The 15,129-nt window shown below is 39.4% G+C and overlaps 1 protein-coding gene and 1 pseudogene across 3 annotated transcripts in view; both read left to right on the top strand.

Annotated features, from left to right (window-relative positions):
* The window catches only part of HHIP (hedgehog interacting protein), a 150,466-nt gene that overhangs the window by 79,773 nt on the left and 55,564 nt on the right, over window positions 1–15,129 (top strand). For 2 of the 3 annotated variants that reach the window (XM_049770048.1, XM_049770047.1), the window contains exons 11-13: window positions 2,241–2,322; window positions 11,308–11,456; window positions 14,181–14,309. In XM_049770048.1, the coding sequence (XP_049626005.1) occupies window positions 2,241–2,322; window positions 11,308–11,456; window positions 14,181–14,309 (360 nt within the window). Of the gene's footprint in view, window positions 1–2,240; window positions 2,323–11,307; window positions 11,457–14,180; window positions 14,469–15,129 lie in introns of those variants that run through there. The other variant, XM_049770046.1, reaches the window with a different exon arrangement.
* On the top strand, window positions 8,965–9,338 carry LOC126003813 (60S ribosomal protein L31-like; annotated as a pseudogene).

Raw genomic sequence — 15,129 nt, 5'->3', positions numbered from 1 at the left:
TTTGAAGTAACTACATATGCTGAATCATTTTGATTTCCTTGGACTTGGCTACAAATCCATTGGCGAAAATTGATAAAAGTTTATCTCCACTCACTGCAATGTCAGAAGCCTAAGCAGCAAATGAAACATAGGCAATCCATATGTTCCAGATCTGTACCATCATGTATGCTTTATTATAAAAACTAGACTTTTACTGCATTATACTTTAATATAAAATAGGCATATTACTACTTAGGAGTCATATTTTTTTAAATGACTAGATTTTTTTTTGTCTCTTTGAAACAAAAAAGAGTAAGAATCTGGTGTTGTCTAGGTGTGTTTCTTAATATTATAAAGACAGGATGTACTTTTTTTAAGGCTTAAACCAGGTAAATCATACTAATTATTTGTTGAAATATCACCTTTTATGCTTACATTTCTTTGCTTTTAACTTTATTTTTAATTTTTCTGTTGTATCTGAGTGGCATGTGTGTAAATTTTATTACATCATTTTCAGAAGTCAGAAAGCAGTCATCTGTGCATAATATATAATTATAAAGTGGAAGAAAGAAATATAGACTATATCAAAGACTGTTTCATGAATGAGAACCAAATATATATTTTAAAGACCTATAAACATAAAATCATAAATATAGGTTATAAGTCCCTATTCATGTGATCCGCTCCATATATTGAATTACATGGATATAGTGGTAATTAACAAGAGTGGTTCCCTCCGAAATCTCTGCTGCATTTCTTCATCAGGAGCAGAGCCTAGAATTAGAGAGGTTGAATGGGAATTAAAAATCCAGGTCAGGGTGCTACTTTTCCAAATATTTATTTTAATTTAGAACAAACTGTTAAGGAGCCAAACTTCAATTCAATTCAATTAAACAATACTAATATTCCCATTACATGTTTAAGCAGAATAAAGATAAAACCTGTCTCCAACACACATTGATAATTTTTTATTCTTTGCAAAGCAGTTTTATGAGCTAGAGAAGTAGGGAATATAGGCATGAATTTTATCTTCTAACAGAAAATGATACAAATAATTTTCAACATCTATGGATGTATATGTTTGTGTTATATATTTACAAATGTAGATATGTCCTTCAATTGCTAACAAGTGTTTTGGAGTGGAAAGTGGTTATAAGGAGATGAAGAGATTAGTAAGAGTTTGGAAAAGTACAACTGAAATAGTGTGGTCAGGAAATTTAAAGAGAAAATTGAAGGCAGGAGGAAAGTCACTTTCATAAAGATTTATGAGAAAGGGAATTAGAGATTGAATCTGGGCAAATTATGATATGGGCAGAGTTTGGCACAGGAGTTGGATAGAGTGAGGTAGGAACATGGGATAGAAGAGCCTGAGGTTGAAGGCACCAGTAGCAGGCATATAGGAGGAACCTACCATGTACATTCAAGCTAAGAGGCCAAGAAAAGCCAGAAAGACAGGAGCAAGGGGCAGAGCAATGCAGATAAGAGCAGAGCAAGAAGTAGGTACTGAGAAGTAGGTACTCTTGGGCCTGATTTAGACTCTGAGAGTGATGTGGAACAAGAAGATTGGAGCCTAATATTTTGGAATTAGACCTGTGGACTCTTCTCATATCTGAGCAAGTGGTTTTCCTGAGCATCTATGGAGTTAAATAATCTGTAGATGGTCACAGATATAGATGATCTATTGAACCACCCACACATCAGCATACATGTGCATATACATGTGTACATGCATCGTAATTTCCAGTTGGCCTTGAACAAAAAATGGGCCACATCCATGTGGATTTTCAGACAACCGAACTTAGGACTTCTTCTAAAAATGCATGACAGTATTTTCTTGATGATTTTTTTTTACTGATGTTTCCTTTTAGCTTATTTTGTTCCAATAAGGTAGTATTGGACACAAATAAAAATAATGTGTTCCATCAACTTAGGTTATCAAGAAGACTTTTGGTCAAAAGTGACTACTAGTAGACAAGATTGGTGAGAGCCAAAGGTTGTATACCTGGGCCAGAGTGATAGAGCAGTAGGTAGGCCCTGCAGCTGACTGAGGTTCAATCCCTGGTATAGCATGTGACCCCTAAGAGTGGTCTGTAATCTCAGACAGAAGCCAGCCCTGAATACATTGGGATATGTCCCCAACTCCCATCCCGCAAAAAAAAAAAAAAGTCATATCTAGATTTTTGACCACTCAGGGAGGTCTGCATTGTCATTTCTGCATTCAGAAGTAAAAACCTGTAATTCTTGCTTTTCTGTCTTGGCAGGTGAAGTTTACATCCTATCAAGTAGTAAAAGTATGACCCAGACTCACAATGGAAAAATGTACAAATTCATAGATCCTAAAAGGTGAGCTCTTTGCATCATTCTTTAAGAGGGACTCAGAGTGTCCTATTGGCTTTAATGTATGGAAATCTGTGAAAAAGTGAAAGACTGATCCCCAGGAGTCATGCATCAGCCATGATGAACTATGATGAGTGGTTGTCAGCCCATGTGCTGAGCCCTGCCCTGCACTCGTTCCAGGGGTGCCAGAGTTCTGCTCCTTTGCCCCTGCTGAACCATAGTGACCTTATTACTGCCACACATTGATGTCTTTCTCATTCTTTGTGGCATCAGGGCTGCTCTGATAAAAGCCAGAGCAAGACCCTGATGTTGAGGGGGTGACACTGGCTTCAGCTCTTACTTTGGAAGGAAGCAAATGAGCCAGCTAGTGGGCCCTACACTGGCCTCCCTCACAATTGCACAGCCTGACCTTTGTGGTTTGGGTGTTTCAGTCAGCTCAGCTTCATTCCCAAACTCTTTGGAAGCTCACAGCTCTTGAAGCAAAAGGAATGATAGAATTTTGCTCTTTTCCACCTTCAAGAACTAAGGTATTGTTAGATTCCTTCCAAGATCACATTTCTCTGTTCTTTTGTTCTCCACCTGCCTTGCACATCTATTCTCATTCAACACTCATCTGACCTTGAAGCAGATGACTGAGTTTCAAGGACAAGATTGGAGGCTTGATGAGCATGTCATGAACACTCCCTCCTTCTCCCCCAAGTAAGCCCCCCTCCCATCTCGGTCTTGTTCTCAGGATTGTTTAGTCTGTTGATGTGAATTTTACACCTTCACTCTATTATTAGTGTCTAATTACTGGGTTTTCTATGGCGGACTTTGGCTTCATGCTCTCGGGGCCTCTGGTAGGGTGGTCTTCAAATGTCATACCTGAATGCCTTACTTCTCACTAGGGGGTCTGCTTCTGGTAAGTCGTGTCATGTGTGGGGTCAGGGTTAAGATGTGTTTGATTTCCAGAAGGTGGGGTGGGAAGAGTCACGGAAAGCCAAAGACACACCAGCCTTGTATGTAGGTATAGGCATGAATTTCCAAATGAGACTGAGTAGAAGAAAGCAAATGTTTTCATCAACATTTGTTGAGAGCCTCATGCTGCTTCGATTTGGACGCCAGTGTTTATTATGATAGTATTTCTCCCTCGGTGATTGGAAGTCCTGTATAAGCAGACACTTTAGTGTATATCAACTGGATTATTTTGGAAACATGAGCTAATTACTAGCATAGTTCTTGTTCAGGATGTCTGCTTCCGAGCCAAACTATTTTTCTAATAGTTTCTTTCTTTGGAGAAAGAAATTGAAGAAAAAGCCTCATTGAATTAAAAAGCAATAGCAATAACATCTATATGTATTTCAGTGAATAAGTGTCCATATTAGACCGGGTTTGCATCTCCACATTTACTCAAATAAATAAATTAAATTAGATTAAATTAAAAAATATAACAATGACTTGAACAAACTTATATCTTAAATCTTAAGCTAATTATATTCTTAAAGAGAACACACCAAGTCTTGTGAAAATAATGTTTTAAAATAAGTTTCAAACATGAATTCATGACCCTCTAAGAAATGACAATGAACTATAGAATTTTTGTATCTAGAAGTTTCTATAAGTTTCATTTTTACTTGCCAACACAGTGACAACATTTAGTTGCATACACACAGACAGACATAGAGGGTTTAGAATCCATTTTGACAAAAGAAGGTACTGCCCAAGCATTACCACCTCAGTCCATGAGACTAGTTGGTCTACAGGTTACATAATAACTTATATACATTTCAAATCCCTCTTTGCAAGATAAAAATTTTACCTTAAGGATGAAATACCATTTTTTGTTAATTATTTTTTCAATTAAAATACATCTAGGTTTTCCAAAAGTTTACCTAAAACTTAGGAGGTTTTTTCCTCCAATTTTTTTTATTTAAACATTGTGATTACAAAGTTGTTTATAATTGAGTTTCAGTATACCTCCCTTTGCCCATGAATATTTAGTGCCACCAATGTCCCAAGTTTCCCTTTCACCTTCCCCACTGCCTGCCTCTGGGACAAGCATTTTGCTTACTTCTCTCTCTCTCTCTCTCTCTCTCTCTCTCTCTCTCTCTCTCTCTCTCTCTCTCTCTCTCTCTCTCTCACTTACTCTCTCGCTCTCACTTTCACTCTCTCTCTCTGCCTCTCTCTCTTTCTTGCTCACTTGCTCACTCATTCACTTGCTTTTTTTTATTCATTTTACACACTGTGGTTTGCAATATTGTTAATGAAAGAAGATTTTAAAGGACAAACAAAAACTTAACTAAGAAAGTCAAAGAGGGGCTGTGGAGATAGAACAGGGTGCAAGCAACTGATACTGATTCAATCCCTGGAATCTCCTATTGTCCCCAGAGCCTAGAATACAGGGAATAATCACTGAGTGCAAAACCAGGAATCAGCCCTGAATGCAACCAGTTGTGTCTCGAAATCCAAAGAAGGAGGTAAAGAAAGAAAGCTGAAGAAGGGCAACCTTTGCCCCTGTGTTCAAATACTGAATACCCTCCCAGTACTTTTAAAAAGAGCAATTACACCTTCCATAGAGGGGGATTAAACTCAAGTCCTCAATCCCAACCACCAGTTTACTGGACCATCTCACTTGGTACTTAATGTCTTTGTGTCTTTCTGGATTGTGCATCCCTTGGACTTCAGCCTGCTATTCCAGAAAACAGATTTTAACAGTCCAGATCAGGCTCCTTGTGGCTCAGTGTATCTAGGACTGAGCAAGACTTAGACACTGTCCTGGTGGGCTGAGGTGTCTCTGGTGTAGCCCCTTAGTGTGGTCTCTCTGCTCTGTGGCTTCCCCACACTCAGCCCTTGCATCCTTCCATAAAGTCCTACTGAGCTTTCTGCCCCTCATTTCTCAGGAGCTTGGTGAAGATCACTTACTCATCTCATTAAACCCTATTATATGTTTTAATATGTTTGGGGCTCCTTCCAGGTATTCATGGATTATTTACACATCTTCTGCCAAATTTGAAGGTGCTCTTAGATCCAGTATTGGTTAAAAACTATCTTAGTCATGCCTTTGTTGCTTGCTCCTTGTTAGATCTCTTCAGAATCAAACAGACATTCCCGGGAGAAGAAAATGAAAGCAGTGTAATAAGAGTTGTATGTCCTGTATACAATATTTCCAATATTCCCTCCAAGCTTTATTGAATCATTTTATTGAACCCTAATTTTTTGGCTGTGCTATGGACAATGCATCCAAAACTAAGAGACCCTACTCATTGGAAATCATAAGGTGATGCTGGGGTTATTTCTCTAAGAATCAGCCAAGCAAAATAAATTTTTATCATTTTGATTTAATTAGGTACCCAGTCTTTCTGAATTTTAACATCCAGTTTATCATTTATCCACCAGCACGGGCAGACCAGTCCTTTAAGAGCTATAAACTAACAATGCAAATTCCAGGCTCATGGGGTCATTTTACAAAAATGTGGGGCCCTCAAGTTCCTCTGTGACCAAGATCAATCAAAAACTGTTCCTATTTCTCCTCCCTCCTCCCTGTTCCCTCCTCCCTGATCCTTACTTACTACCCAGATAGTAAGCTGGATGTTAAAATTCTCTCTCTCTCTCTCTCTCTCTCTCTCTCTCTCTCTCTCTCTCTCTCTTCCTCTCTCTCTCCTCTCTCTTCTTTTTTTCCTTCCTTCATTCTTCTGCATGTTTGTCTTTATTATACTGGGTGCTTGAAGGATGCTTTTCTCCTCCAACATACCACTTCTTACAAAGCAATCCATTCTATTTCTCCTTCATATATAGATCTCTGGAGCTGTCGGGCAGCTCTGGCACCTAAAGAAACTAGACATAATAGAGAGGTTTTAGCCCCATAAGCCAGTTGATTCCCAATTCATCAGTCAATGTTTTATGCAAGTGGCCCCCTAGAGTGATAAATCCCCACAGTGCTTGTTGGCCCAGCTGTCAAGTCCCCTTGCTGCAGACCGGTTTTCATGGCCACCCGGATCGTAACACAAACTGTTTAGCAGCTCAATTGACCTTTCCTCTATTAACAGGGACACAGGCTCCATCAGGGACTAGTTTTCAAACATGACAGGATTTCACAACACTTGAGGTCATGAGCAAGTAGATGCCCTATAAAGCCCCATTCCGTGTGGTGGATTTGAAGTCCCAGAGACAGGATGCCTGCACCACAGTCCTGTGAGGATTATTTTCCTCCAGGGCTTATCACTAAGAATGAGTAGAATTTGTCTGCCAGCTCCTATTTTATATTTGATCTGCTGGGTTATAGGTAGGAGGCCACAATGCCTCATTTGCTCACCAAGCCTTTCCTGAGCTATCAGGTAACATAAGATATTCCTAAATTACAGAACTACCAAAGAATGAGACAAGAACTAAGTCCTAGTTTCTCAGAAATGAGTAAGCAGCCAGATATAATACAATGCAATGGCTGAAGTCTACATGGAATTTTAGTCATGTTAGCAGAATTGTACGTATGTATGTACATATGATTGCACATATGTATGTAAGCAGCCAGATATAATACAATGCAATGGCTAAAGTCTACATGGAATTTTAGTCATGTTAGCAGAATTGTACGTATGTATGTACATATGATTGCACACATCTGCCCTACTCAGGCAATCCATATCTGCTGTATAGAGCCATTGTCTGTTATAAATAAAGAGAAAAGATGATAATTTGTGGGGGAAAATAAAACATGTATCTGTATGACCATGTTATTTATAAATACTTCCCAAAGACTTTATGCATGTGTGTATACACTCCACATCTACCTTTCTATCTAAAATTCATTAATATATATGGAGTAAGATATATATATATATCTTAATTATTTATTTCTGGTGATGAGACATTTAAAGAAAATGCTTTGAGCCCTGAAAGATAGTACAACAGGTAAGGCACTTGCCTTGCACACTGCTAATTTTGGTTAGATCCCCAGTACCTCATATGGTCCCCCAAGCCCACCAGGAATGATCACTGAATACAGAGCCAGGAGTAAGCCTTGAGTATAGCTGGGTATAGCCCTGACACCATAAATGTTTAAAAAGGAAACACTGCATATAAAGGAATCATTGCTGTATAGTAATTAGCCATATCTATCAGTTTTGAATGGTGGAATTCCTAGAGCATTTTTATAGATAGCCATAAAACTTGAATGAATCCCACTTACAAATACCATTTATTTAAAAGGCATAAATGGAGAATATAAATAATGAACATTCTAGTCCTCAAAATGAATATTTGCTAAGACTAGAAACTTCTCTAAGTATTTAAGTCCCAAGTATCCCTCATCACTATCCCTCACAAAGATGGAAAATCATTGCTTATTAGACCTTCTATCTTAAGCTTTTATTGTAGTTAATGTGTCATCAGCTATTATTGCTCTTGAGATTAAGACAGATTTATTCTTGCACAAAACAACCACCTAACTTTTGTATAATTTTCTAGAAAAAGCTATAATTTTTAAAAGAAAAAACCATGCTTTTTTTTTACTAATTCATTTTAGTATAGTTAAAAAATAACTCTTCCTTCATAGCTTGCTTGTTCATTGCTAATGAACAAATAAGATGTGACACCAGAATATGGAAATATGTCACCTGAATTATCCTCAAGGAGAAAATTTTTTCAAGGAGAATTTAAAACCAATACTTTTGTATTACTTTAAAGGGTAGAAATGTGCTTGTTGAAAATAATGCTTATTTCTTATTTTAAACATTTGATGATACTTAAAATGCCTGCCCTTAAATATAAAGCTAAAACAATTGCTAAACCTCCAGTTGTGTAATATGTGAATCAAATTTCATTTCTGGATTCATTTCTACAAGAAAGAGTACTGGCAACTTTAGCCTTTGAATTATATTGTTATCCAAATGTTATTTTAAACAATTCTCTTTTTTTCTTGCACAGATTTCTTATTTTTATCTCTAGTATTTTCACCAATGATGGTTCAGGAAACTAAGTTTGTGTTGTTTCTGTTTTGATTTTGGGGACACACCCAGCAATATTCAGTGGTTACTTCTGACTCTGCACAGGGAACCGTATGGGATGCCGCGCATACAACTGGCTCAGCCTCATGCAAGATAAATACCTTATCCCTTGTTCTATCACTCTGGTCCCTATGATCTAGATTTTTTTTGTTTGTTTGTTTTTGGTTTTTGGGCACACGCGGCAGCGCTCAGGGCTTACTCCTGGCTCTATGCTCAGAAATCGCTCCTGGCAGGCTCGGGGGACCTTATGGGAGGGATGTCGTGATTCAAACCAATTCGAACCTTCTGCATGAAAGGCAAACGGCTTGCCTCCATGCTATCTCTCCGGCCCTCTATGATCTAGATTTTTCTTTTCTTTTTGTTTTGTTTTGTTTTGTTTTGTTTTGGGGTCAGTTAAAAAAATTATTTGAGATCCTTGGCCGCACCAGGGCTGCGCGGGGCAGCAGCGCTCCCTGCAGGTTGCTCAGGCTCCCGGGCTCCAGGGGGAGGGACTGGGGCTGCGCTGAAGGGAGGGTTCCGAGGGCCTGCGAGGGAGGAGTTGTGGCCAGGGCGTTCCGGGCCCCCGGGGTTGGGGTGACCGCGAGTGCTGCTCCTAAACGGGGGCTCCGGGGCTTGGCGGCCCGGGAGGGACGACTTGGGGCGAAGTGGCGTTTGGGTCCGGGTCTAGATGGCTCCCGCGAAGAAGGGCGGCGAGAAGAAGGGCCGCTCGGCTGTCAACGAGGTGGTGAGCCGGGAATATACCATCAACATCCACAAGCGCATCCACGGAGTAGGTTTCAAGAAGCGTGTGCCTCGGGCACTCAAAGAGATCCGGAAGTTTGCCATGAAAGAGATGGGCACCCTGGGTGTGCACATTGACACCAGGCTCAACAAAGCTGTGTGGGCCAAAGGAATAAGGAATGTCCCATACCAAATTCGTGCACGTTTATCCAGAAAACGTGATGAAGATGAAGATTCACCAAACTGTATACTTTGGTGACCTATGTGTCGTCTGTCACCACTTTCAAAAATCTACAGACAGTCAGTGTGGATGAGAACTAAACCAGTGGCATAATAAAGTTATAAAAATCAAAAAATTTATTTGAAGCACCAGGAGACAGCATAAAAAGGCTAGTGGACATAATATGAGTGTCAGAGCTGGGATGTGATTCTAGACACCTCACAGTGCCCAAACACCACCACAACCAGCTACTGAGCACTGCTGCTGTATATGACACTCCCATCCTGCCCCTCCAAAATTGAATTTGGATCTAAAATTCTGAATACAGGCATCTTTATATATAGAAGTAATGGTATTGGCCACTGTTACTCCTTCATGTTTTCACTTTCTAATGAGTAAGGATCAATATATCACAAGGTTAAACCTGCATTATCTTCTGCCTACAGGTATCTTTTGCATGTCTCATATTCCAAATATCGCATGTTCTTAAAAGGGCATAATAATGAAAATCTTGTCTCACTAGGCTAAAAGCTTAATTTCCTTTTCAATTGGGAGGTTGCAGGCATAAACACTTAATATATAAACATAAATATGTAACAATAAACGACAGCAAGACCAGAATAGAAAATAGTACTTTACAGGTTGCCTCATTAATGGTCCTTAAAGTGAAGGGAATGATGGTAGGTAACAACCAACTCTGAGTTGGCTTCTTCATCCCCTTTGCTCTGAGATTGTATAATTCTGATGAATGCCAATTCACTTCTCTGTAAGAGAATGGAATTAGGGTTTTCTTCGGGCCAGGATAGGTAAATTTAGAAGAAAAGGAACACACACCACACCAATGGTTCCATAGGTGTAAATGGTTCCTCAAACTGAGTGTTCGAGGGAGAAGTCGCTGCCTACCCTGACTTCCTTTCCTCCTAGAGCCTGCCTACAGCCTCTAGAGTTTTATAGGTCATAGGGCCTGGGGCCTACAGGGCCACCATTTTGCTTTGTGTCTCTGGGACAAAGCCTCTTGGCCAGGCCCACCAGCCTGCTTCCTCACTGGTTGCCCAAACTCTCTTCCAAAGTGCTCTGTTCTCTTTATCTTTATGCTTTACTTACAAAGATGCAAAGTTGAGACATCTGCATGCACATAAACACACACACTCATATACACACACAAAGTCATCAATGATTTTTCCTGATGCTGTTAGTTTTAGACATTGATTTGTGGAATCCAAGGATTGTTTGGGATTTTTGTTTGTTTTTGGTGCATATATTGAATTAAAGTGAAAGTGCCTCTTTTTCTATATTTTATCCTATCTCACCACCAGAGTATCTCACAATGGGGTCATCAAAGTCATTTTCTGAGGATTTATTAACCTGTTTATTGCTAGTTGAACCTTCTGTGTTATTGTTTTTGTTTATTGAGCATAGTTGACCTCTATGCTACTTTCCCATCTAATTTGGTTTGTACTTAGCAGTTAGTATTGTGAAATTTGGAGATACCATTCTAGGAACTTCAAAACCCAAAGAACTGGGCCAGTGGGTTTGAGTGTTGGACTGTTTGCATGTCAGCAGTATGGGGTGTGGTTGCAGCTGTTCAGGCTTCAGTAGGGTAGGAATTCGGCCCAACCCCTCCCAAGGGCTTCCCAAAGTTTCAGCTCAAAGACGTGTTCCCATGAGTTTTAGTGGCTTACCTAATATCTCTTCCAAATTTAGTTGTAAAGCTCTGAAACTGAGCTATTGTTTACATGGTGGTGGCTGTAATATGTGGGTCTCAAAGTTTATTTTAAGAAAGCAAGAGGTAGGGCCAGAGTGATAGCACAGAGGTTAAGGCACTTGCCTTGCACATATTTGGTTGCCTCTGTTTCTATTCCCAGCATCACATAAGGTTCCTGAGATTCCTTCAGGAGTGACGCCCGAGCACAGAATAAGAGTAAGAGTAAGCCCTGAGCACTCTTAGATGGGGCCCAAATGCCCCACCCCCTAAAAAAAGAGAAAAGAAAGTAAGAGTAACTGCCATGAGAGAGACTCTGTTCCAGTACTGACTTTTTCTCCAATGTCTTCCCCTGTCTTGTGCTACAGACCTGTTCTGCCTGAGGAGTGCAAAGCACCAATCCAGCCAGTCCAGACACTGACCTCTGAGTGTGCCCGGCTCTGTCGGAATGGATACTGTACCCCCACAGGCCAATGCTGCTGCAACTCTGGCTGGGAAGGAGATTTCTGTAGAAATGGTTAGTGTTTCTGGGGTACCCTGTGACACCATGCTGCCCTTAGGAACTCGGAATTTTACCTCTTCTAGAATTAGCTAGCTTCCAACACTGTTTTTGCCATTTCAATCATATTAAGACCCTGTTTTTGAACAGATCAATGAAACTATGCCCATTTTTATTAATATAGATGATTTCCTGTTTAAGCTTATCAAAAACACAGAAGATTTTAGAGACTAAGTCCAAGTTTATTTGGTCCTAAGCATCTCATCTCCCCCATCCTAGCTCTCCTGGGTCTAACCTTAGTAGCCTCCAGAACACTGCTAGATGTGGTCCTTTTGACACCCCAGTACCTGGGTGTGGTCCTAGGGGTCCCCTAGCACCACCCAGTGTTGCCCTGATAATATCTAGGCACTACAAGGGCATGACCCTAGGCCCTAGCATTGAGGCATTAAGCCAGGTTGAGCAGATGTCTCTGGGACTACTTCTTTCCCCTGAGCATTGCCTTAGAAGCCTTCTATATCAATCAATCCTATCAAAATGAGCTTCTCTGCTAGTGCCAGCCTTCCCCATAGAATGCCCTCTCAAACTTGACTGCATGCTTTCCAACAATCCACAGAAACCAGAATTTTTTAATGATATTATTGAATATATGAGGGAAGTGTGATTATCTGAAGGCAAATTGATGAGAGTTTTGAGGTTTTTTGTTTTGTTTTGTTTTGTTTTGCTGTTTCCTTGTGAATTGTCAAAAAAGTATGCAGCGGTCCAAAGAAAGCAAAGGGGATTTATTTATCCAGGATTATTCTACCCTTTGACCAGAGAGTTCCTCAGAGGTTTGCATTTATATCTAAATTCTCCCTGGTGTGAATTAAGAAACTTAGATTATGCTGATACCAAGAGTTCAACATGTATGTGTTGAAAGGGCATTTTCAGCAGCCAGTATGTACATTTTAATTATAAAAGCTCTAACTCTCTCTCCTATTTTAAATATCAAGATTTCTCTTATGAATGCTAGAATCCCAAGTTCACATTTACCATTATTTTTAACTCACAAGTGCTCTTTTTGGCTTCATTCTAGGCAGGTATTTGTTTTTAAATATGTAACTTCTCTAAGCTCTAATAAAAAGTAGCTAACAGATTACCTATTTATATGTAACAGTATACATCTTACATGATACTTCTTAAAATTAAGTGCTTCTACATAAATAACATTAAGTGATTGCTTAGAACAGTAGTATATAACTCTAAAAGAAGTCCATAATTAAAATTCAACATAAAATATGTGATTTTTTAAAAAACACTTACATTTTATTTATCTATGGCCTCAACTAACAGAAAGGGGAGAATCAATGCACAATGCAATTCCATTCAAATTCCTCTTTCTCTCTCTGCTTCCCTGATGCCTATTTTTCTCTGCTTCTTTCAAGCACATGTTCTGTTTTATTCATTGCATTTTGTTTAGCTTCTTAATTTACCTCTTAAGGTAAATTATTTACCAAAGATTTTCTAATACATTTCAACTAAGGGTAGATACATTATTTTAAGATCAGGTATATTCACTAGAGTATATTCTTTGATATTAATTCGAAGAATAGCTGATATTTTTAACAGAATAATTTTTCCATTTCCATTAACTAAATATGTGAATAGATGTGACCTCTTGGGCTATTTTTTTGCTTGTTTGTTTTAGGACCATTCTTGATGGTGCTCAAGGGTTACTCCCTGTGTGGCATTTGGGGCTCATTTTTGGCAGTGCTCAGAGGACCACACAGATAGAATTTATGGTCTCTGCATGTAATGCACAAACTCCTGCTCCTGAGCCATCACCTCCATCCCTATTGAGATAATTTGGCACAAGCAGACTTTATTTTTATTTACATGTAACTTTCATGTAGCTTCTACATATTTTAAGGGAAAAATAGTCTAATTACTTCCTTATTTTTCTCATGTGTCAGGCCCCCTAAGTTTTGAGATTGAAATGATCATGTCTCCTAAAAGTACAAGAGGCAGATTGAGGGATTTGACTTGCAGCTAGAGTTACTGTCTGCCCCAGATTTAAACTACCAGTAAAAGACCTGAATGAAAATGCCGATTTGGATCTGTCTCTGCCATTGTAGCAGCAAATCTTTTCATTTCCTTATATCTTATGGGACAAAAATCCACTAGGAACTAATTTGTTGCTATGTAGTAACCCTGGTAAAGGATTTCTGAGAACATGCTCTCCTGTCCCCAATCACTGACTTCAGAGTAAGGACCATCAGAGCACAATCAGAAGGAATACAGACTATGTGTCTCCTAAAGCCAAGGGAAGGAAAATTCAGGAGAAATCCCTGACTCTCTGGTTCATCTGATGTGGCCAAATTTGGCAATGACCATTCCTATGGGCTTGCCTTAGCAGAAGTGTATACTCAGAACATCCTCCTTTGGAAATGCCCTAATGGAGTTGAGTTTTGAACAAACTGAAATCCCCCCTGAAACATAATTCTGCAAACGATGTGAAGTAGTGCCCCATGGTGATGGCCACGAGTCTAGACATGGCTCCTTTTCTCTGCAAGTTTCGACTCTGTACAGAAAGCTGTCTTCTCTCATCCCTTCTCAGGTTGGTTTTCCATGGGATCACTTGGAAACCATCATCCTGTCCCTCTGCTGCCCTTCCCCTGGGTCTTATTTTGTCGTGCCTCTCCATCAGGACTCTTGTGTCTGAGCTGAAGAACCAGTGTGATTTTCTTTCTCTGTTTTTCCTCCCAGCAAAGTGTGAGCCAGCTTGCCGACATGGAGGTGTCTGCATGCGACCCAACAAGTGCCTTTGTAAGAAAGGCTACCTGGGAGCTCAGTGCGAGCAAGTGGACAGAAACGTACGCAGAGTAATCCGGGCAGGTATTCTTGATCAGATCATTGACATGACATCCTATTTGCTGGATCTCACAAGTTACATTGTATAGTTTCTGGGACTGTGATTCTTCCTTTCTGATGGGCATTTCTCTCTCTCTTTTTTTAAATCCTGTCATTAAAAAGAAAGACTGATATCCTGCTCCACCCTCCTGTGATTTCATTTTCTTCTCCTAATTAAAAAACAATGATGGCCAGAAATGTGCAGATCCTGGGTGTATAGTGGGGTGCATCTGCATGTATAAACACACTCACCACCCCAGTTATGTGTGGTTGCCTAGCAGATGGGTGTTGAAAAAAAAACTATATAATTCCATGTGAAGAGTCATTTACACAGAAATTCCATTGTAAATTGATAACGGAATTTTTATGCCACCAGAGGAGATTATTTGACTTACCAGGAATTTTCTGTCTGAAATAACTCCAAGTCAACTTTAATAGAATTTTGAAACATTACTGTACAAATTGGATGGATCTAATAATAAAAAAGCAGTATTTTCATATTGAATAACTCTAATCTAAGGGAGCCTTTCAGAACTCCCTGCTGAATTTCTAAGAGGGCAATAGTGATTTAAAATTGTAATCGGCATTTTTTTTATTGATGTCTATGATTGCAGAGGGTGATGCCCTTCTTTGCCTTTTTATTGGCTGAGAAACCTGGTTCCTCTTTTATTCTCAGATTGTTGAAACGTGTTTAATCATTGAATCAGAACAGCATATTCTAAAACAGTCTCCCTCAAAGGTTTGCTCTTATGTATGTTTAACAATCGGCACTGAGTTTATGTTACATATTTATATTTTTTATTTT

Source organism: Suncus etruscus, chromosome 3 (genome assembly GCF_024139225.1).
Source record: "Suncus etruscus isolate mSunEtr1 chromosome 3, mSunEtr1.pri.cur, whole genome shotgun sequence".
In the NCBI taxonomy this organism is placed as follows: domain Eukaryota; kingdom Metazoa; phylum Chordata; class Mammalia; order Eulipotyphla; family Soricidae; genus Suncus; species Suncus etruscus.
This window is presented reverse-complemented; position numbering and strand designations above follow the sequence as displayed.